Here is a 24224-nt window from a genome sequence, read left to right as displayed (position 1 = left end):
TATACCATAGTGTTCTTTTCAAATGGAGGAAAAACCATACTCCTATACATCAGAATATGCACATAATTTTTGTAACAGGCACCGTAAAGGAGTGTAAGACATACATAATACTTGCTCAGCATTAGAAATCTTAAGCTGATGTTTACATTCTCACATAGATTAAAAATAGATTAAAGGATAAAGAGATTTATAAAAGATAAAAAACTCTGGTAGTAAGGCAAAACTCACCACTTCTGTGAATTCATTACTTCCTAAGTCCAGTCTCTCCAGCTGAGTCAGTCTGGACATGGTTCTGCACAGGAAAGGGATTAGTAAGGAATTAGATCTGAGAAAATACCAATTATATTCTATCTTCCTTTATTTGTACTTACATACTGTTTTAATCAGTATTAAGTAGTGATTCTCTTCTGCAAGTGGACTGATACCTCAATAAGGTCAGATTTTCACATATTGTTCAGCCAGACACACATTAGTGATCACGTCGTGCTTGACTAACCTGATAGCATTCTATGATGACATAACTGAATGGGTAGATTCAGGGAGACCAGTGGATGTAGGCTAGCTTGACCTTAGCAAGGCCTTTCACATCATCTCCCATGACATTCTAATGAGCAAGCTCAGGAAGTATGGGATGGAAGAGCAGACGGTGGGTTAGGAACTGGTTACAAGACAGAGGTCGAAGAGTGGTTATCAAAGGTGCTAGGTCCAGCTGGAGAGCTGTAACCAGTGGAGTCCCCCAGGGATCAGTGCTGGGTCCAGTGCTGTTCAACATCTTCATCAACGACATTGATGAGGGCACAGAGTGTCTGCTCAGCAAGTTTGCTGATGACACCAAACTGGGAGGCTTGGCTGATACAGTTGAAGCCTGTGCAGCCATCCAGAGAGACCTGGACAGACTGGAGAGCTGGGCACAGAGGAACCAAATGAGGTTCAACAAGGACAAGTGCAGAGTCCTGCATCTGGGAAGGAATAATGAACTGCACCAGTACAGGCTGGGAGGTGATCTGCTGGAGAGCAGCTCTGTGGAGAGGGACTTGGGAGTCCTGGTGGATAACAAGTTATCCATGGCACAGCAATGTGCCCTTGTGGCCAAGAAGGCCAATGGGATCTTGAGGTGTATTAAGAAGAGTGTGTCCAGCAGACCAAGGGAGGTTCTCCTTCCCCTCTACTCTGCCCTGGTGAGACCTCATCTTAAATACTGCATTCAGTTTTGGGCTCCCCAGTTTAAGAGGGACAGGGATCTGCTGGAGAGGGTCCAGTGGAGGGCTATGAGGATGATTTAGGGGACTGGAGCACTGCCTTACAAGGAGAGGCTGAGGGACCTGGGACTTTTTAGTCCAGGGAAGAGAAGATTGAGAGAGGATTTAATAAATATTTCTAAACATCTAAGGGCTGGTCAGGATTGAGGGGGCAGACTTTGCTCACTTGCTCCTTGCGGTAGGACAAGGAGCAATGGGTGTAAGTTGCAGCACAAGAGGTTTCCCCTCAACACAAGGAGGAACTTCTTTACTGTAAGGGTCAGAGAGCACAGAACAGGCTGCCCAGAGAGGCAGTGGAGTCTCCTCCCCTGGAGACTTTCAAGGCCTGTATGGAGGCATCTCTCTGTGACCTGTGCTACATTGTGTAGTCCTGCTCTGTCAGGGTGGTTGGACTCAATTATCTCCTTGGGTCCCTTCCAACCCCTAATATCCCGTGATGTTAACTGTCACAGAAGGAATACAATGCAACTCATCTATTGATTAGTTTACAAAAAGTAAAAGGTAGAGTAATCTTTATGACAAAGAGTACTTCAGTGAAGTTACTCTTCGTGGGAGTGCTTCAGCTCTTCATCAACAGTAAGTTGTGGTCACCAGCTAAAGACCTGTCAACTACATGTTTTCCTCTCAAGGAAAGACCACTGCTTGAACCCATCTTAAACAGGTAAGGCAATTGCTGAATCACAGAAACCAACACCACTGAGAACTGAGAACTTCAATTTAGAAAGGTTTCAGATTTCTGTTTGCAAACTATGTTAGCTAGACTGTGGGAGAGTCTAGAGGGACTACTAGAGCTTTTAGCCTGGAGAAGAGGAGGCTCAGGGGTGATCTCAGTGCTGTCTACAACTACCTGAAGGGAGATTGTAGCCAGGTGGGGGTTGGTTTCTTCTAGGCAACCACCAATAGAACAAGGGGACACAGTCTCAAGTTGTGCCGGGGTAGGTCTAGGCTGGATGTTAGGAGGAAGTTCTTGCCAGAGAGAGTGATTTCCCATTGGAATGGGCTGCCCAGGGAGGTGGTGGAGGCACCGTCCCTGGAGGTCTTCAAGAAAAGACTGGATGAGGCACTTAGTGCCATGGTCTAGTTGACTGGGTAGGGATGGGTGATAGGTTGGGCTAGATGATCCTGAGGTCTCTTTCAACCTGGTTGAGTCTAAGATTCTAATTTTATTGATATTAAACCCTTTTCTTTCCAAGACATCTGTAATCTAGTAAACACAACCACTCAACTGTAAAACACACGTGTGTTTGCAAGATCAATTGCCTTCCTCTCCTTCCCTACTGCCTCCAACACTTTCAGTTGTTCTGTAGCTAATATATTTTTCCTTTTATGTATTGTTTATAGAGCAATTACACCTTTGAACAACATGCAAGAGAAGCTTACAGTAATGTTCAAGTAGCAGGAAAATTCAATGCTAAATGAAGAGAAATAGGAGACTAGAAACTAAAATGTAGTTGATCACCAAGCTCTACCTACTTCTGTCTTAGTGCTATGTAACCCCTTCCATAAACTGAAATAATATTATTGAACTTGCTGTCAAATCAATCCAACACTAAGGAATCAGGCAGTCTAAGTGCACCTCAGATTCCAATATGCAAATAGTCAGCTTCACTAATATTAATACTACAACTTACATTAAGCAGAATACAATTCAAGAGGTGTGTATGATAAACAAGACTGGGCCCTGAATCTTTACAATTAGTCTTAAATAACTTCCTTCTTTCAAAAAAAAAGTTACTATTTTTTATTGACATTTAGGCAACAGCTTTAAAAATTTAAAACCAACAGAAAAAACAAAACCACACACAAAAAAAATCCCCCCCACAGAAAAAACTTTTTATATTTCTGTTGGGTCATTTTCCCAATTCTCTGCTACCTATAACATAAATGCCTCTATAATAAACACTGTGTATTTTTGCTTTCCTTTCAGTAGAAATAGTTTCATTGAGCTGGTTTGCACTATAACACTGTCAGCTTTGCATTCTCTGACTGTGGATAAGCTTCAAGAAAACGATGCATTTAGCACAAAGCAAGGTTGATTTAGCATGTTGGCATTAATTACCTATTTTGATTTACACTCAAGTGCTTCATGCTTCACTGTTAAAAATTATGTGCAAGTTTAATTCAGCAGAAAGTCTAGCTGATTTGTAGAAACTTAGACATTTCTGATACAACTGCATCAGAATTTGCTCTAGGTATGAGAATATTAAAAAGGTGAGACTGAGAGGGAAACATAAGAATACAATTGTATTCCAAAGCAATAATATTAGCATGTACTGCTGCAACTTACTAGCTTCAAAAAAAACCACACAACCTTCTGGGTTTTCTACACTACTTATAATTGTATAGCAAGTTCCTTTTAAAACACATATTTACATTTGGAAAACTGAAGAAGTTCAATTTCACATTGGGTTCTACTCTAACAAAGCTGTTTAAGCCACGCCACAGACACTTTTGTTAGCTAGGTCAACTGCTGCATGGTTGCCTTATTCTGAAAGGCAGACTCACCTCTTGCATACTCTAGACACAACTAGTTTTTCTCCCTGGTGTACATCACACATATGCAAGGTTTGATTCTAGTGCATTTTGCTGTAGTTAAAAAACAACATCACCCCATGAACAAATGGCAAAACAAAACAAACAAAACAAAACCAAAAAAGCAAAATCCAACATCATCTCAATAGCTCTAATTTTCCTTAACTGAGCCACAAGAATACCAGAAGAAACTAATAAAGGTGACAGCTCATCTTATACTTTAGACCATTACAGAGGTGCTATAGAGGACATCTTCATGAAGGATGCTGTGCAGTTTTCCAGTAATAATTACATCCTGAAAGCACTGGAGTCAACCAGAAAAAATTCCCAGCAACTTCAACAGAAGTTAACTTAAATGCATCACAGCATTTAAGTATCTCTTACCACTACAAGAGGCCTTTGTACCATATAATGCATGGTACTGGTGTTAATTACAGCAATTAAGGTCAGAGCAATTTCATAAACAAAATCTGTATTAGCTGTAAGTTTTAATTACAGCTACTTTTCCTCAGTTGGGAGTTAACTCCATTTAGAGAGCTACTCCCCCAAATCACGTGTCCTTTAATTTTTCCAACTGAAAATAAGTGATAGCAAAAAGAGCAAATGAGAATAGGGAGGATTTAAATCGCACAAATGAGTAGAATGCTTCACACTTCTAAGATTTGAATTCACACTTTCTGATGCTACACTTTTCATTCCAGATATGAGTTCTGCCATCTTTATACAGCAGGCACCACAGTACAGTATCTAGGCAAAGGAAAAGGGAATTCTGATAGAACATGTCCCTTAGTTACATCTTAGGAACATGGCACTTACGTAGGACTCAGTCATGGTTGTGATCTGGACAAAAGCCATTGCCAGAAGAAATGTGGCAACCCAAAACAAACTCCCACAAAAAACATTCTATGGTTAGATACAGTCATCAAGAAAATTTGCTGTTGCATTTGAAGGGATAGCAACTCACATTTCAGCCTACTGCATCCAAGTTTTTACTAACAAATTAGGTGGACAAAATGAATATTCATGTGTTAGCCCTTCTCCTTCTCAGCCAAAAATGTATTCTATCCACCAAACCCAGTAACTCTCTGTACTCGTTTATGTTGCCAGATGAGGACTGCTTTTACAGTACACCAGAAGATACTCAAGACTATACAGCTGGATATTCGTATCCCATTTTAAAGAGCTTTCTTTCTTTATTGATCTTTTACAACTCTGTTAACCTATTTAGACCTCCAAGGTCCAAGTAAGAAAATCTAGAGCATTGCTTTAGGTCATAGGAACAGCATAAACTGAAAAACTATCAGCTTAGGCTTGTTGGATGAAACAAGGGAGAACTGCCAGGCAGGCTTTAGAAGGATGCTACATCTTGAGATAGGTACAATTGGACCTACTGTTAAAACAAATGCTGTAAGAATTTCCAGAACTATTTCACTACTACAGAAAACATGCTGAAGAATACGCTGCATTACATTGAACAACCCTGTTTCATTGTAAAATTGGTGTGTTGCAACAGATTCCAGGCAACACTGTAATGAATTGTTACTTTCTTCAGTCCTGAAGTAGTTAAACTAAAAAAAAAAAGTATTCAAGTCATATGAATCGCATTTCCTCAGTGATTAGGAGCAAACATCTCAACTCCAACTTTGGTTTAATGATCTTAATTACTAATGCCACTGCTCAGACACTCCGCCATCAGAACTGTAATCAGGTACCTGAGCAGATACCACACAACACAGCATGCAAAAAGAATCAGGTATCAGCACAAATATAGGCTGGGCAAGGAGTGCCTTGAGAGCAGTCTTGGGGAGAAAGACTTTCAGGTGTCAGGTGACAAGAAACTCAACATGAGCTGGCAAATATGCACTTGCAGCCCAGAAGCCAAACCATGTCCTGGGCTGCACAAAAGAGGCATGACCAGCAGGACAAGGGAGGCAATTCCTCTATTCTGCTTTTGTGAGACCCTATCTGGAGTACAACGATGTCCAGTTCTGGTGCCCCCACCATAAGAAGGACATCAAACTGCTGGAGCGGGTCCAGATGAGGGCCATGAAGATGATCAGAGGTGCTGTAGCACCTCCTCTATGGAGACAGGCTCTGAGAGTTGGAGCTGGTCAAGCCTAGATAAAAGAACGTTGCAGGGCGACCTTATAGCAGCCTTCCACTATCTGAAGGCAGCCTTACAGGAAAGCTGGGAAGAAGCTTTGTACAAGGGCTTGTAGTGATAGAATGAAAGACAATGGATTTGAGCTTGAGGATAGATTTAGACTGGGTATTAGAAAGACATTCTTTACAGTAAGAGTGGTAAGACAATGGAACAAGTTGCCTGGGGAGCTATGGATGGCCCCTCCCTGGATATGCTCAAGGCCAGGCTGGATGAGGCCTTGAGTAATTTGGTCTAATGGAGGATAGCCACGGCAGGGAGGCTGGAACTAGACCGTCTTTAAAGGTTCCTTCCAACTCAAACTATTCTAGGAGTCTATGAATGATCATCCTCAAGTAGATGCACTCAACAGGTGGATCAGAAGTTCACAGAGCTGTATGGGACAGAAAAACAATTCCAAAATGTGTAGTTCTGAATAGGCACAGCAGTCAGCCTGAAAATAGATATAATTTCAGCAGTACAAAAGGAAAATTCTGTCTGAGACTTCAGACTAGTTTCTTAGCTACACATTTTAAGCTGTCATATACTTCTCTGCATGCAGTGCATGCTACAGAAAAAAGTCCTCCAAAGTAGTTCAAATAAATCTCCTCTATACTTACTTTGGCAATATTTTTAATTGGTTTTCTCTAAGTTCCAATATCTGGAGTTTTGTCAACCTGTAACCGAAAGGCATAACCAGTTAGTACAATGTACTACATTTTATGACAAAAGTAGTATCTGAACATATTTATATTGCTGAATTAAAAAAAAAAAAGTAGTTCTACAAGTTTGAAGTATTTTTCTTGTAGGAATATAAGTATGTACCAAAATGTGCATGTAACTTTAAACTAGTTCATTCACTATGATTTGGGTTTGGTAAAGCAGCAAACAACCAATCTTGCCTGCTTTTCTGCACATGTTTTAACATATGTGTTATCCTTCATCCCAACGATTTTAAAGCTCTTCACTGGATTCATTACATACATGCTATCAGCACAGGGAGTAGCACACACAAAATAATAGAGGAAAGGTAGGATCAGTCCATGTAAGTTAAGACACTGAATTTCTACTACTGACAACATCACAAACTATTTGATATGAAAACCCTCATCACTTACGGTCTTACACGTGGTAAAAACAAACTTTAAATTCCTTTTGGATTTCCTTCCATACTATCCTTCTAGTCAGATTTTTTATCCATTTGGATATTGCTGTTAGGCAGTTTGACCTTTCCTTCAGCAAATACTTGTTTGCAAGACAAATAACCTCTAAATGCCAAACTCAACTGCTTGGCCAAGATAAGTCCAAAGCAGTGTTGACATTCAAGCAATGCGCCACCCCCAGTAGAATTTTTTTGCATCAGGACAGCAGTGACAAGTCTATTGCTTTGTTAAATGAAGACAGTTTGGTTTAAGACAGTTTGGTGAAGGCAGGAATTCTATACGTGACCCACTAATGTCCCTCATACAACACAAAACAGGGCAGTCAGTACTCTGACTCAAAAACAAGCTTAGTGAACAGATCAACCTTTCCTGAACATGTTTAACTCAGTATGTTGTAAGGACAGAGACAAAGACCTCTACTTTTTATTAGAGTAGTAAGAACTACACTTTAAAGCAGAATGCTGAAAACTACTCATTTGCTCATTTTCTGGTTGAATTTGAAAGTAGTAATCTGTTGAGCCTATGAATAACCCCAAGAACATAACAGTCACCTTAAAAGAAAGCAGATGTCAACATATATATATATATATATATATATATATATATATGCATGCATGTCCACACTTAATGTTGACTTCATCCAGAACTGACTGTACTGCACTTCTAATAATCCAATTCTGTGAACTTAAAGACTGCCTTTGCTGGTAGGTTTGTAGTTTTGTGACCTTGTTTAATGATGTATTCTTTCCTAAGATACTGGAGATAAAAATATCAAGTTTCAGAGGCTACTAGGGAAACATTTTCAACCTCTCTTAGCTGGTAAATACAGGCTGTGCCTAAGCCAGTAATTTTCCTGCAGTAATTGATGAGAAATACTGCACTGAAGCAGCTGTCACTTCTTCCATTATGACTGGAGGGGCTAATTCAAGCTTAATATAATAATACACATCAAATATGCTGCCTGGATGCTCTTTAAATTACTGATATAAACAGCCATACTATTTGAACTGCTATAATGGAACTCAAAAAGTGGGCTATAATTTGGAAAAGAAATACAGACAGAATTAGCCAACTTATACTAAAGGGGAAAAAAAAAGTTCTCACAGTGACAGATTATGCTATTCTGACAAAAAGATTTCTCACCCTCATATGGAACACAAGGTGTGGCCTCACCAGTACTAAGTACAGGGAGACAATTGCCTCCTTTCCTTCTTGTTGCACTATTTCTGATACAGACCAGGATGCTGTTGGGCTTTGTGGCCACCTGAGCATACTTCTAGCTCATGTTCACACAACTGCTGATCAACACCTCCAGGTCTTCCTCTGATGGCCAGCTTTCCAAGGATTCTGCCCCAAGCCTGTAGCGTCACATGGGGTTGTTGTTACTTAAGTGCAGGACCTGGCACTTGGCTTTGTTGGATTTCATAATATTGGCCTCAGCCTATCAATCCAGTGTGTCCAAGTCCCCATTGTAGAACCCTGATACTCTCAAGCAGATCAACACTCCCTCCCACCTTGCTGTCATCCAAAAACTTACTGAGGGGTGCACAGAATCCTTTAATGCAGATCATTAATAAATATTAAAGAGAACTGTGCCCAAAACAGCCCTGGGAAACATCACTTACAACAAACCAAAGTGGATTTAACTTGTTCACCACATTCTTTGGGCCTGGCCATCCAGCCTGTTTTTCACCCAGCTAAGTGTACACCTGTTCAAGCCATAAGCAGCCATTTCTCCAGGAGGATGCTGTGGGAGGCAGTGTCAAGGGGTTTTCTGCAGTCCAGGTAAACAACACTCACAGCCTTTCCCCCACCCACTAAGCAGGTCACCTGGTCATGGAAGGAAAACAGGTCTGTCAAGCAGGACCTGCCCTCCATGAACCCATGCTGATTACCTGGCTGCCCTGCATGTGCTGTATAGTGGCACTCAATATTAAAAGGTCCATGACCTTCCCTGGCACTAATGTCAGAGTGACAAGTCTGCAGTTCCCTTGGACCCTTCTCCTGGCTCTCCTTGTAGATGGAGGTCACATTTGCCAATCTCCAGTCAGCTGGGACCTCCCCACCTAGCCAACACTGCTGGTAAATGATGAAAAGTGGCTTGGAGAGCAGTTCCAACAGTTCCTTCTATAGTCTGAGGTGTATGCCACTTAGACTTGTGTATGTCTAAGCTGTGCAGCAGGTCACTAACCATCTCTTTTTGGACTATGGAGGCTTCATTCTGCTTTGCAACCCTATCTTACTGCTCAGGGGGCTGAGTATCAAGTAAGCAATTGGTCTTATTGGAGACTGAGGTAAAGAAGTTATTGAGTATCTCAGTCTTTTCCTCATGCTTGACCAATACATTCCCCCCCTGCAACCAACAAAGGACAGAGGTTCACTTTAGACCTCCTTTTGTTGCCAATACATTTGTAAAGGATTTTCTATTCTCTTTAACGGCTGAAGCCAGATGAATTTATGGTTGGGCTTTGATCTTTCTGTTTCCTCTCTATGTAGCCTAACAACAACTGCATAGTCTTCCTGAAAGGCTTGTCCCTTATTCCAAAGACCATAAACTCAGTTTTTCCCTAAATTGCAACCAAATGTTTCTATTCAGCCAGGCTAACCTTTTTTCCCCAACAACTCATCTTTCAGCACATGGGGACAGGCTCTTTCTATGTTTGTATGTCTTCTCTCTTGAGCAGCATCTAGCTTTCCTGGACTTGCTAAACCCTTCAGGACTGCCTCCCAAGCCTCTAAAATAGGTCAAACTCTGCCCACTGGTAGTTCAAGATGACAGTTCTCAGCTCAACAATTGAGAACTCTAACATTTTGTGATCAGTGTGCCCAAGACAGCCTCCAACCCACAAGTTGTTGTTCATTCACAAAGAGCAGATAGGACTCCTCCCTCCCCTATGTGGCTCCCTCACCAACTATGTCATAAGGTTATCCTCTATAAACTGGCAGAACATCCAGGACTGTTCCCTCTCTGTTGTGTTGTAGTTCCAGCAGACATCATGAAATTTGAAGTCTCACACAAGAACAAGGTCTAGTGACCATGAGACATCTCCCAGATAATGACAGAATATTTTATCTGTCTCTTCATCCCGGTTGGGTGATCTGTAACAGAATCCTACCATGATATTTGTCCTGGTGGACTTCCTCCCTGACTCTTACCCATAAAGATTCAACTCTATCATCATCATCATTAACTCCAAGAAAATCAAAACAGTCACTGACACTTAGGGCCACCCCAACACCTGTCCTTCATTGCCGATCCCTTCTAAAGAGTTTGTAGCTATGAACTGTGGCTCTCCAATCACGCGTGACATTCCACCATGTTTCTGTGATGGACGCTATATCATATTCTTCCTGATGCACAATGGCCTCCAGCTCCCCTTATTCATTTCCCATGCTTTCTGCACCAGTATAAATGTGCTTCAGTTGGTCTAAGGGGTCTGCCACCTTTCTGCAAAGGTAAGTCCTAGTTCCTACCTGAATGTAACCCTCATACAACACATAGTGAAAAAACATTAGATCTGTAAAGATTTAGCACAAATTTCAAAGATGAGAATACAGCATTAAGATAAACACAATAAAATGGCACATGGATATACTAAAAGTAGTTTCCACTATTTGAAGTTTTTTTTTCCTAAGTATTAGGCTAAATGTTACTGACAGAAGTGGTGTAAGACCCATTCTGTGACTATTCAATATTTTTTAACAGCAGTCTTAAACGACAGGAAAAATGTTCGAGCTTGCTAATGTTGCAAAAGACAGACAGAGTGAATGATGAGCACACTACAGGGAAAAAGAGATGTATAACCTGAAGTATTAAAAAAAGTGACAGGATGCCAAGTATCACATCAAGCACTCATGATTTTCTTGCATAATCCATTTCTAACAGAACTGTACAATGCCTTAGTTACATGGGCAATAACACACAGTAGCATGGTAGCTTCAAAAATCAGCTATTGGAACACTACAGCTTAACCACAGATACTTCCAAGATAAGCAATAGATAATCATGGCACAGCACAAGCCATGAAAAGACCTTCATTTTAATTCTAACTATACCTGTACACATTGTCATCCTCTGTCAAAAAGATTAATTCAAACTGAAATTCATTCCAAGATATACTAACTTAATTATGCACAAAGGAAAACTTGCCTTACCAGAGTGAAGCAGAATTTTGTTTAACAAAGTAAGAGTGATATAGAAACATTACAGAAAGAGCAGGTGAGAGAACAGGGGACACTAGTTATGAGACATGGCACCAATTAAACTGTGGAATAAACAAATATGAAAAGTCAAAGGTAACTGATGTAGGAAACCAGACCTACAACTTGAACTCCTGAGAGATAGACCCTAACACAGGGAGTCAGCTTTAATGTGGCATTGCCTTGATTTCTGAGGCATTACTGCCTGTAGTTGCCACTAAGAGCAGGCGACTGAAGTCAGTTGCAATGAAAAGTTAACAGCTGTAAGGCCATATACAAAACAGTTAATATACCAGACAGCCTGAAGGCTTGTTCTTTAGAGAAATAACCAACAAATATCCCAAAAGCTTTTACCATGGCTTTTTTAGATTCTTTCTTTAAAAAAAATAAAGTATTCTTGTATTCTGAAGTTAAAAAACTGCTTCCACTGTCCAGTTGTAAAGTTGAGGGCTGGCAGGGCAGACTGACCCCTTACAATGTAGTCAGAGGGGTCTGAACTTTACTTCGAAATGACATTGTACAAATTAATTGATCTATAAATTATTTGAGCCGAACACTATCTAACCTTAACTTTAGAACAGCTGATGAGAAAACTTAATTTCAAGCTAGGATGCTGCAAATCACTATTTCTATCTTTTAAAATTAAACAAGCCTAATTCTTCATAGTTACTAGGAGAACCACTATACTGGAGAACTGTTTTTTGAGATCCCTTCAGTAACTTATCTTAATTTTGATTGTAAATGTAATAAATAACTTTGCCATTTCCCTAACCATTAATCATTACAGAAGCAGACAACCATTCAGAAAAAAATGTAACAATGTCTTTAAAAATTTGTAAGACTAACTACGTTTAATACCAACTCTGTCAAGCAGAAGTCTTCAACTTCCTCCGTAGTGCTGGGTTTTTTAAACAGGAAAACATTGTCATTTGGTTAGCCAGGGGTCTGCAAACTACGGCCTGCAGGCAGGATAAGGCCCCCCAAGGTCCTCAATCTGGCCCACCAGTATGCACAGAACTCCCCCACGCCCTCTCCTCCACTGGGGAGGAAACCAAGCAGCCACTTAATCTGCTCGATGGCCTCCCAAGCACTGGTGGGACTGGGCTGGAACCAAACTACAGTACAACCCCCGACACTACTGGGCTGGAACCAAACTATAGCCCAGCCCCTGACACTACTGGGCTGGAACCAAACTATAGTCCGGCCCCCAATACTACTGGGCTGGAACCAAACTATAGTCCAGCCCCTGACACTACTGGGCTGGAACCAAACTATAGTCCGGCCCCCAATACTACTGGGCTGGAACCAAACTATAGTCCAGCCCCTGACACTACTGGGCTAGAACCAAACTATAGTCCAGCCCCTGACACTACTGGGCTGGAACCAAACTATAGTCTGGCCACCGACAGTGTCTGAGGGACAGTGACCAGTCCCTTGTTTAAACAGTTTGAGGACCCCTGGGTTAGACTATCAAAAACAGACCAGAAAAATGTGTAAGTGACCTTTAAAATGATGCAAAGTAAAGACTGCATCTTCAGCCTTAATGAGAGCTTTTGCAACACAAACTTAGTGTACTAGAAACAAGCATAATTACTTCTTCCGCATCATAAGCAGCTCCTTTATTTGCTATGTGTATGACAGATACATTGATTTTAGTTCTTCATCAGGGAATGAATACAAACTGGATAGAGAAGAATTGGCCAGCAACTCTGATCGTGGATCACTAATAAACTAATGAATCTAGGAGAGGACAACTGGAATTACAGATATCATTACCTGCTTCACTCCAAATACAAAATGATAAGCAACCTGCATTTCAAAAAATAGTCTCACATACCAAATCTGTGTTTTAAAATAAGCAAGTATGTAAATTATCTTTATTTCTTGGCTCTTCATAAGCATTCTCCTTGTCCTTGGAAAACCCAATTAAAAATGGTGACAAATATTCAGATTTTTTTAAATGTAACTAATATGTGGCATAAATGGATTGTTAATGTACACTCGTCTCCTCTTGTAGTTCATGCTTTGTTTGAGAAGCAGCAAAAACTGCTCTGCATAAATTTAAAACTAAATGTTGACATCAAGTTTCAGATTCAACTTACCTGCCAAAATTCGCTGGCAAAAACTCAAGAAAAGCATCATTTAGGTACAGCTGCGTTAGGTTTAACAGTTGGGAAAATCCATCTGGAAGCCTATATTGAAACAAAATAATGTCATGCCTTTGTTTCAATTACATTCAGAATATTAAGCCATATTTTCTTGAACAGAACAGTACTGAAGCCCTAGATATCGATAACATTAAGGTGGGATCAGAATTTCTAGAAAACTGCTACTTGTTACTTCCCTGCCAAAATTCCTTTCAAAATTATTTTTAAGAACTGAAGGTAGTATCTATAGGAAATAAAAACCACAGACAAAAGAGATCTTGCTATGTATTTGTGACGTTCTGACATTCAGTGTAGAGGGCACAATTGTTATGGACAGTAAGACAAATTAAAACCTACAGAACATCTTCTTTTCCCCCTAGAAGAGTCACAGCAAGCAAAGTTTGTGCCTTTGGCAGTGGTAGTTCTGGCAAATTAACTTTGCCACTTATAGAAGATAAGAGGGAAAACTACTACAAGGCAAGCTTGAAAAACAGTGTTACAAGCTTTAGAATAAAACTAACTATTAAGAAAGAAAACTCTGCAGACTCCTCTATGTTCACAGGGAAACGTGGACTTCATGCTGAGAAAACCACATAATGTAATGTAGAATTGCCCACACAGCCTATTAACTCAAGCAAAGTACTCCAGTGACACAACTATACTGTGTCCTAGTGCAATGAGGCTAACGAAGATACTTCTCAGGTAACTCTGCTCTGTGTTGTCCAAAGGTTGGCACATGTTTGGTACAACTTTGAGATTCAGCAGTGTTTGCACAAAAGACAAAATACACCAAAAAAAAGGACAAACTTACTTTGAAATTGGATTTACGCTGGCCTCAACAACTGTCAAGACTTTACAGTTTTTTATATTTTCTGGAAACTCCTGTATGCCTGCAAAATACAGACAGAGGCAGGAAAACAGTCTTAAATTATTAGACTTTATCACAGGCATAAAACCAAATAGACATAAAAACTTCAATTCATTTAGCAACCAGTGGACTGGTTATCTAGTATTTCATTTTAGATACAGTTTTCATTAAAGAAATACATCACGTCGACTGCCCAAGACTTTCACTTCACCTCAATCGTTAATATACCACAAAATCAAATTAAAAAATTAATATCACAATTGAAGCTGCATATGCAATGTATCCCTACACTGTTCTTACACCTGGAAGCAGTTGGTTTTATTTTAAATAAACTTTTTTCTCAGTGTGACAACCATTCACACTTCAATTCTTCAACTTGGATTAAACACAGTCTTAAAAACAAACAAAAAAAAGAACACAACCCCCAAAGTCTTGTAAAATAAAAATAGTTTTAAAACAACTGCATTTTTCAGGTAACAGAAATCTTAGCTCTTTCCTTTTCAATTGAAAAAAAACCAACAAAAAACCAACCAGTAATTGCATCTATTTCTAGAGTACTTTATGAGATGTGCAGAGGGGGCAACTTGAACCCTGGGAATGAGACCACTAAGAGGAATTTACACTCCGTGGATGCTTGCTTTTAGGCTAGTGAGTGTGAAATTTCATGCTGCTCCAAGTGCCATTAACTTTGTTGTAGTCCAGCTGCAGAGAAAAGACCACGGCAGGGTGCCTTCTCCTTCAGACAGGAAAATGAGATTTGGTTATGTGGCCGTTTGAGCTGATCCTCTAGCTCAGACATAGGGGAGAAATGAACATTCCTGGGATAGGCCACATAAATGGCAACAATAGATAATATAATTTCATTGGAGCATCAAGAACTTAATGTCTAGAAGCACAGTTGGTTCTCCCCCTTCTCCCGCTGGCTTCTGCTGCTGCAGCTTCGCCTATCTTCCCCGGCTGCTGTTTTGGCTACTGCTGCTTCTGCTGCTTCGCCGCCGCTTCACCCCTCCCCCATCTCCCTTAAGGTTATTGTATTGGGTTTTTTCCCTTCCTTCCTTCTCTAGTTATTATCTCTCTTTACATTGTTATACTTATACTATAAGAAAATACAATTTCATCTTTCCCTGACTTTCAAAAAAGAAGGGCGGTTTGTGTTGTGAATTTTCTTCCCGAGGGAGGGATCAGCCCAAACCCAGGACAGGTTACATCTCTCCATGCTATCTGTTTTGAGAATATCAAAACAGAAAAATGTGGTAAAGCATCAAGTGCAAAGTAATGTTTTTGCTTACATAAGATATTGCAGAATTTCTGAAACTTGCTTACACTTTGGTTCTTTTAATGTTTGTGAAATACCAAGATTGAGCTGGTACATTATCACTTCAAAGGCTGAAATACCACCTGACAAGAAAAGCAGTCACAAAACACACCCTTTCACAGTAAGTCAATCAGTGACATTGAATCACCACGGTGACTTGTCATCCATAAATTCACCTTCAGCAGAAACACCAACTCTGACAAAGTAGACTTTTAAGCATTTCTTCACAGGAACATGTTTGTCATAGTAAAATGCCTGAAACTTACATTTGACTCATACCAGCTGTCATACTGTTACTGAAAGGTGAAAGACAAGAAACTCACACCACGACACACAGTTAACCCAGGTGTTTAAATATCTCTACATATCCTCTTGGGAAATAGTCTGTTGAACTCAAGAACAATAAAATACAGAGGCAGAGGGGCCTAAGAAGAACTGATCCATCAACCACAATTTCTGGTTTACTACCCTGTATGTTCATATATATGCACACATGTAAGTAAATATATGGCTTTACATTTATGGCTTCACCATACTGGGCCTGAGTGGAGTCAAAGCAGAAGACAACGAAGTATACTGATTTAACTAACTTTATTACCCCAACAGTTCAAAAATAAAAACTAAAATGGTAATACTTATAATGCAATGAAGCTTCATGTCTGCATACATGAAGTGATGTATAATTTGTATGAAGTGGTCTTTACTTTCTTAAAACAGCTGTCTGCATTAACCAGAGTAAAACACTACTTCCCTTAACACCACTCTGTCTACTAGAGGCAGAGCTGTGTTTCAGACTCGCTCTGTGTCTTTATTTCTGTTGTCTGAAGAATCAGACTTAATTTTTATGAAAGGTTGTTGCACTACTGGTTTTGGCTTGGTCCTTGGAAAAGATTGCTCTGTTCCAAAATGTCCAACCTTGTGCATTTACTATTAATATTAGATGCCACTGAAGCACGTAAGACTTAAATCTGTGATAACTACCAAGAAAGCAAAACACAGCAATCTGCCAGAAAAGAGAATGCCTGTGTAAACACTCTCATAAGAACAGCCAAATAAAATATTATCTATCCAAATACAGACATGTTAAATTATCACACTTTGGTACATAACTGGAGGACTCCACAGTAGTCTCATATTTGCCTAGAGGCAGCAACAGTTTTAATAACAAATTGACAACATAGATTTCACCAATATGGGAAAGCTAACAATGAAGAAGTCCACACATTTAATTTTGCTGCTTCTTAAAGCCAGTATTTTTATGGTATACATCTTTACCAATCTCACTCAGCACTTAGTTATGGACAAACGGTAGCCTCCATGCAAAAGAGCAGTAAATTGGAAATGACAGCATGAAATATACCTAAACTCTGCAGTACATGTTCAAATGAAAAAAAAAAAACCAACCAAATAAGTAACAAAACATGTATATACACATCAGGAGATGCATATATATACATGCACATTTCCATGTGATGGGAACCTGTATTTACTAAATGGCTGCAGAACCTTCCTCAGCAATATTCCTCCTGTGTACAAAAACATGCACAGTATCACAGTATCATCAGGGTTGGATTAGTATTCTTTCAATTCTCCCACCAAGAAAGCAAATTCAAAGAGCAAGTAAGAAGAGAAACACTGGAAAAATACATAAGACAAGGACAAAGAGCTTTGAAGAGCACTTGTTAAGATGATCTGTTCCTTGTTTCTCTGCTTTCTAGCTATCCTGAGTATCCTTAATCTTCATTCCCATTATGAAAGCTCAGCAACTGCCAAGGATCTCCATGACCACATCTTTCTGCACTCCTTTTGTAACACTGTGCTAATTAATCTATTTGATAGCCACCCTCACCCTTCAGAAGTATCTGATCAAATGAGCACTGCAAACTGAGATCCACATTCCATTCTAAACCCCATTTTTCTTTCAGTTTTTTTCCATTGCTTCCTTGTCAAGGGTTAGGTCTGGGTTGGCCATTAGATGGGTTAAAAGTTTCACTCTAACCTCTCTCCCTTCTCAAAGGAAGGGAATAAGAGAAAGAATAAAAGGTTGGAATAAAATAAAAAACTCTACATTATTTTTAATGAAAATAACAATAAAATGAAATACACACATATACATACAAATTTAATATTGAACCCAACCTCCCTCATGGCAATTACATTGCTGTTACTGATACTCTGGCCTGCACTGGAGGAGTCACAAACTGGACTCAGCAGCAGGGATCAGGACTGAAGGCAGAATGGGCAGCATCCTCCTCAGACACTATTAAAGAAGGAAGTTTGTTGCTCACGCTATCTCAGTTTTACACTCAATATATGGAATGGAACACCTAGTTGTTTGGATTCCAGCTACCTTTCCCATCCACTCCTGTAACCACTGGTGCAGCCTTTCACTTTCTCCTCCCTCAATACGGTACATAAGATTTAGCACTGACCTCAGCCTGCACAGGAACAAGTATCAATAAGAGCCTTTCTGAAAAACAACCCTCAGTAATAATTCAAGCATTATCCAATTACATAAGCAGATACTGTCAACTGTTAATTTCAGAAAGCACAGTTACTTAGAAGAAACTGAGATGAAAAGCAAAATCCCTGAACAGAGTTAGATCTGTTCTAATTCAAAATAGGACTTTATACACTGATACTCGGGTATTGTATCAGCTGTTGCAACATATTACTTGGGGGTTATGTAGTCCATCATAGCCTTATCCCACTTTTCTTAAAAAGCATCATGTAGACATTCTTCATCCTGTTGTTTCCTGTTTATATTCTTACAACCATCACCCCTAAGCCATTTCAGAACTGTAGCTGATACACAGATCATGCTGGCTATTTCTCCACAAAACCCCAAACCATTATAGCTGTGGACTACAGCCATTCACAGAGCACAACAGAAGAAAATACAATTTACTGGTAATCTTTAATTCTAAGCAACAGATCCAAACTGAATTGAGAATTAAGTTCTTTCTTAGTCTAGGTTTTCACAGCAGTGATATTTATATAACTTCCAGTATTGACTTGCCTGTTCCTTCCTCTCTGTTTTGCCAAATTTCAGGCATTTTAAAATGCTTACTGTCCTATTTCTACCAAGTTTTTCTTTCCTTTTTTTTTTTTAATGAGAGAGTGGGGAAACAGGACTAAAGAAAAACTGGCAGTGAGGTAAGGAAGAGGTATCAGAAATTCTTGTTTGTGGTAATCCAAAAGCAGAAATCACTCAGCATTCAGAACTGCACTTTGCAAAAACTCACCAGCTAACCAGCCTAACCTAGAAAGTAATGCTTACTCATGATCCCAGACCAGCTATGCCACAGGCCTAAAGGCCATACCAAAAAAAAAAAAAAGCTCATTCAGGGATTTCAGGCCATTTGCCACAAATCTAAAGGTAAGCTCTCTCACTTCTGGTTCATATAACAAAGCCCAACTAGAGAATTTTGCCTGATATCTAACTCCCTAGAGAGCAGTGATTGTTTTGGCACAGCTTGTCAGAACAAATGTGCACAAATGTTCCTCTATTTAGACTGGATTAAGGCAATTTTAAGTATAATTGGAGTCCCGCTCTCCATCTGGAGTTACACTCCTCTCCTCCATTTCCTATCACCAGGGTCACCATAACTTAACAAGCAGGAGAAAAATGTGGGACAATTTTTTTTCTGTCCATCAGGTAAATTTTCTTTCCACTCAAGAAATACTAGGAATTCTAAATTTACAGAAAATTGTGTAAGTTGCATCTGCTAATGGCAGATTCCTTCACTGAAACGGATCCCAGAGCTGACATCCCTCTAGTGTTTCAGCCCTACTGCAGAAGGGGCTTGCTTTGCTGCTCATACTCCAGTCATGTTGTCACATTTTTAGTTCACTATCAAATGCTAAAGCTAGTGTATCTAGATTTCTGTTACTGAAACTGTTACTGCTCTACAACAGCAGCTGCATCTCACAGACAAGTTCTACTTTTTCTGACAAAGAAACATTTTAAATAGGCTTGCCAAAAAAGTATTCATTCAATTCCTAAACAGCATGAAGAAAATCACACATAAGAAACACATAAGACCTGTGGAAGCCACATGGGTGATGTCCCCAAAGGAAAAAGTGCATAGCTAGACCTCTCAGTTTTGTGGTGATTGTAAGGGGAAATAACCTCCAAACAAAACGCAGACCAAAAAGTCCTCTTGCTCTAAAATAAATTAAACTACAGCCTGCTGAGCACCCACCCCATTTTGAACCCTTAGAAGTACAGAGAACACAGAGGCAAATGTGTGCTTCAGTTTGCATGAATATGAAATCAATCTTAATTATGTACATTCTTTTCTTAGCTAATCTATTCATCTTGGTTTCAGCTTCCGGTAAGGCAGTTACTAGGGCTTGCCTGAAAGCATCTCCCACCATAAAAAGAGTAGTATCTCATTTTCTTCCACTTGGGCCCCTGGTAACAACTATTTCTTCAGTCAATATGGATGAAATATTGGGAAAAAAATATTTACACAGCTCAAGAGCCAGAACTCTCCCTAAGATTACACAAAATCTGTTTTCAAAAGCTGATTTTTTTAAACAGAAAGCTTAAATGGAAGTATCAGTCATAGTCTCTACTCTTATCTATTCACACAATTTGCTGTAATTTGGGATTTCTGCATACCTTCTGAATTAAAACTAGCATTTCTCATTATCCAAAGTCAGCATCACGTCAGAGCTGAATCAATTCACTGCATAATGCTGACACATCCCTCCTTTTGAATGTTCATTCCTCTTTTCAAGATTCTCAAATGATCCCTTGCAGCAGATGGTTTCAGATCACCCAGGATCTCAGGTTTCCCTGTGGGGCCTGACCAGGCTACAGAGCAGCAATAACACCTTTCTGTCCTTCTCAGAGCTGGAGTTTGCAGCTCAGTCTCAATGTCCCTGTGCAAATGGTGGTGTTCAGTATGCTAATCACTATCCAGCATCTCTGAAGCCTCTAGTTTTACTGAAGTAAAAACACACTCTAAGAAAAGTGATCAAAAATTTAAAGAAAAACGAACAGCAATTTCAAATGTCCTGTTTTGTACCTCTGCAAACAGGTAGATATTCCAAAAGCTTTTGAAATCTCCTATACGTAACATCAATTACTTCTCTTGTATCTCAAGAGCCCCAAAATTGCCCATTCTTTGCAACTTGGTTTTCCTTGCACACAAACATTAGTAAGAAAGAGACAAAGCAGGCTTCTGTAAAGGCAAAATGTGTAAGCTTGGAGATCTGTGGAGGAAAGCTACCTTTATCAAGAACTAAAACTCAAAACCCAAATCTGTCACAGATTTAACCTATCATCACTAAACTTCTTAAGGATTAATAAAACACCGATTTTAAGGCACTTAAATAGCTTTTAATTCTCTACTCTCTCCACTTTGTTCACACAGAAAAGTCTTCTTCCTAGAAAAGCTCTTGTTTCTTTCAAGAAAATCTAATCTAAAAATCTTACAAAATGCTTCACATAATTCTGAAAACAAACTCCATTGGATTTCCTGATTTATGTTTGAAGTGGCTTTGTCTGACAACTATCTGCTTAATAGCTTAGGAGGCAGATTCACCTATCTCTCTTCAGAAAGTTTTCTTCTCCAATTCTACATGCTCTGAAAGTTTTAAAGTTTCCCTTTCCATTTGTGCTCCCTTTAGCAATGGTCACTTGAGGAGCTGTATGCGGCAACTATGAGGGGGATTCCTACCTTAAGTTTACATGATGAAAAATGGAAGTTAAATATGATTTTTGAAAGGCTCTTTGGAGTTTTTTGGTAAGGAAAACAAATTAACATTTGTACAGTCCATGTAATGATTAATGAAAAAATGTCAGTTGAACTACAAATACCACAAGAGAGAAAAACATTCCTGGAAATACTGTCACAGTGAGATTTTTAAGCTTTTCTAATGAGTTAAGAAAAATGTACTCTTATTGGTTATGACAAGTAACATAATTATAGATGTACAATAAAATGCAGGATTAGAATACATTTGGTGCTATTTTGTTAACAAGACAGGTACTTAACTACATGTTTTTATACGGTAATAAAGTATTTATTCACAATTAAGACAGAAGGGGTTTCTTCCAGTATAAATATCCATGTGCGGAGAAGCAGGAGCATTACGATGTAAATGGCTTTTTTATAGCTTCGAAACCCATTCCTAGTCTGAGTCAAGTTTCACATGTCTAAAATTTTTGGTTTGAGACCAGTTGTGAAATTCCAGATGCTAAGTTTTAAATCTGAACTCTAAAAATAAAAAAAAAAAACCAAAACCTCATACCAATTCTGTGAGGTTCACTCAGCAATAAATCCTGCTTTATACTGTACGTTGGCCTTCTGATCTGTTTAAATGCATAATGCCACCTCATCCTTTTGACTAACAACAATAAACTTGCACTGTTCAGTTATCAGAGCTGATGCAGGCAAGTAAGATGAGAGTTTACTGTTGTTTTTTTGTGGGTCTTGTTTTTTTATTCCTCTTACACATATGTATTGGCATAGCTGGGAAAGCTGAGAAAAACATTTGATCCAAACGTGCATGTGTTAATAACTTTTGTCATGATTATTTATAGTCACAACTGATTTCAAATCCATTTCCCAGACTTCCAGGAGAGCCCCATGTTATGGGTTTAAGAATTGAGATCTCTGAACTATTGAGTATAGTTTTCCAAAGGCCTAGAATGCTCAGGAAGTAGACAACAGAAAAGTGTAATCTTTGTTATTTCATTCCCATTATGCCTGCATCTCATCTTTATAAATGAACAACCCAGGCTGTACTGCCTTTCTCCTCTGCCTGCTCCCCTCCTAGTGCAGACTGTTATCTCTCCAATGCCAGGGTCTGGGACATGGTGCAGGCAAGATGATTTTCTTACTGCATCATTTGGGCCTGGTATTGGAGGGCTATAGAAAGAGGTACGGTGCAGGGGGCATTTGAAGCCTTCTTGGTAGAGAGGCTTTGGCCTAGTGAAATTGTGAGGCTGAACATGACTTTGTGTCATTTTGCATGTTTCTGTGCTCATTTGTATAGCTGTGAATAGTACTTCCATTTACATTTCCAATTCTTTCCAATCTTGTGTGGAGCGTTTTCTTTTACTGCTTTGGGGAGGGGTAAAGAGCATCTGCCTGTTCCTAAGCTCAAGACAGATCACTGGTGGAGATGCTGGGGATTGAACCCAGGGCTTCTTAGCAAGTCACCTAATTGTGTGTTTCAGCCTTCTTCCAAACCACCTAGTCATCTTCAAAGCTATCTCTTCAGTCCATTTGTATATGCCACAGTACACTGTTAATAAATGCTTTCCCCTCCTTCACAGGAGAATATTTCCTTGGCATTATTTCACATTGCCCCATAAATTGTCCCAATAGATGCAGGCTAACACTAGCATCCTGGAAAAAAAAAGAAATTATTGTCCCCTAAAAGTTAACAAACCCTTAAGGAGACCAATTAAGGGGTGAAGAGTGGTAGTGGGGAGATTTTTGGTGATTTTTTAAAATGGGTATTGCTTTGGTTGTTTTTTCTGTACAATTGTTGACACATAAATAACTTGGCTACACGAAACTGAAAAGATAAAAGTTTTCCTTTAGATTCATAAATGAAACACTCGTGTTTTCTATGCAAATTCTGTTTTGTATGCTGCATCGTCACTTCAGGACTGGGATAAAAGGGTGTTTCTACAGTGCAGGATACAATTTCTGATACAGGAATGTGGTTTATCTATTGTGATATTTGTTCCAAGTACAGTTTCATCTTTGTAACTAGGACAGTATCAAGCTTCAGATAAATATTTCAAAGCTGAAACACACCTGGAGAGAAGCAATGAAATACCTATGACATTAAGGGTTCAAGACACTCTTGGGAAATTACATTAAAAGCCATAAAAGGACAAATCACATAATTACTACCAAAAAAAAAATACGGAACTTATTGCCTATTGCCAAGGCCAGGTTGGATGAAGCCTTGAGCAACGGTTGAGAGGCACCCCTGCCCATTGCACAGAGGCTGGAGTGTGGTGGTTTGGGTGTTATCTGCCCCCCCACACTTCAGAAGGTACCCCAGCTAACTCAGACAGGCTCTGGGAATATAAATGAAGCTATTTATTTACAGCTAGCACAATGTACAAGCAGATATTTACAGTATATACAGTTATATACAGAAACATACAAGTTAAAAAGTAATACAGAAACACAACTCCCCTCCCAGAAACCTGAGTCCCCAGGAGGGGCTCTCAACCACCCCTGCACCTTCCCCCTGCCCCTCTCAACCTTACCCCAAATCCTAGGAAGAAAAAGAGGTTCAGCCAAGAGGTTAAGGAGCAAGGTTAGTGGCAGTGAGGTTAGGGAGATGTAGCTCAGTCTGAAGCCAGAAGCAGAGAGAGAAGATGGCGAAAAGTGTTATCTAATGTTTACTTTCTTGTTCCCATACCTCTCAGTGAGACTGTGAGGGAAGGAGACATAACCATTGTTTTCCTTTCACAGCCAATTATCTACTTTCTCTCACCAAAACCTTCTAGTCTGCTTCAAACTAGCACACTGGAGTAGATGATATCTGAGGTTCCTTCCAACCTAAGCTGTTCTATGATTCTATGACTATTAACTCTGTTCCTTTCTTGCTGCATGTGC

The 24224-nt window shown here is 39.5% G+C and overlaps 1 protein-coding gene across 2 annotated transcripts in view; it reads right to left on the bottom strand.

Annotated features, from left to right (window-relative positions):
• Positions 1 to 24224, bottom strand: part of ERBIN (erbb2 interacting protein) — a 121634-nt gene that overhangs the window by 39409 nt on the left and 58001 nt on the right. For both annotated transcript variants that reach the window (XM_064140883.1, XM_064140884.1), the window contains 4 exons: positions 14253 to 14331; positions 13397 to 13486; positions 6552 to 6608; positions 229 to 292 (listed from right to left, as the gene is read on the bottom strand). In XM_064140883.1, the coding sequence (XP_063996953.1) occupies positions 229 to 292; positions 6552 to 6608; positions 13397 to 13486; positions 14253 to 14331 (290 nt within the window). The remainder of the gene's footprint in view (positions 1 to 228; positions 293 to 6551; positions 6609 to 13396; positions 13487 to 14252; positions 14332 to 24224) is intronic.

This window comes from Pogoniulus pusillus, chromosome Z, assembly GCF_015220805.1.
Source record: "Pogoniulus pusillus isolate bPogPus1 chromosome Z, bPogPus1.pri, whole genome shotgun sequence".
In the NCBI taxonomy this organism is placed as follows: domain Eukaryota; kingdom Metazoa; phylum Chordata; class Aves; order Piciformes; family Lybiidae; genus Pogoniulus; species Pogoniulus pusillus.
Note: the sequence above shows the minus strand (reverse complement) of the source record. Positions and strands in the feature narration are given on the sequence as shown.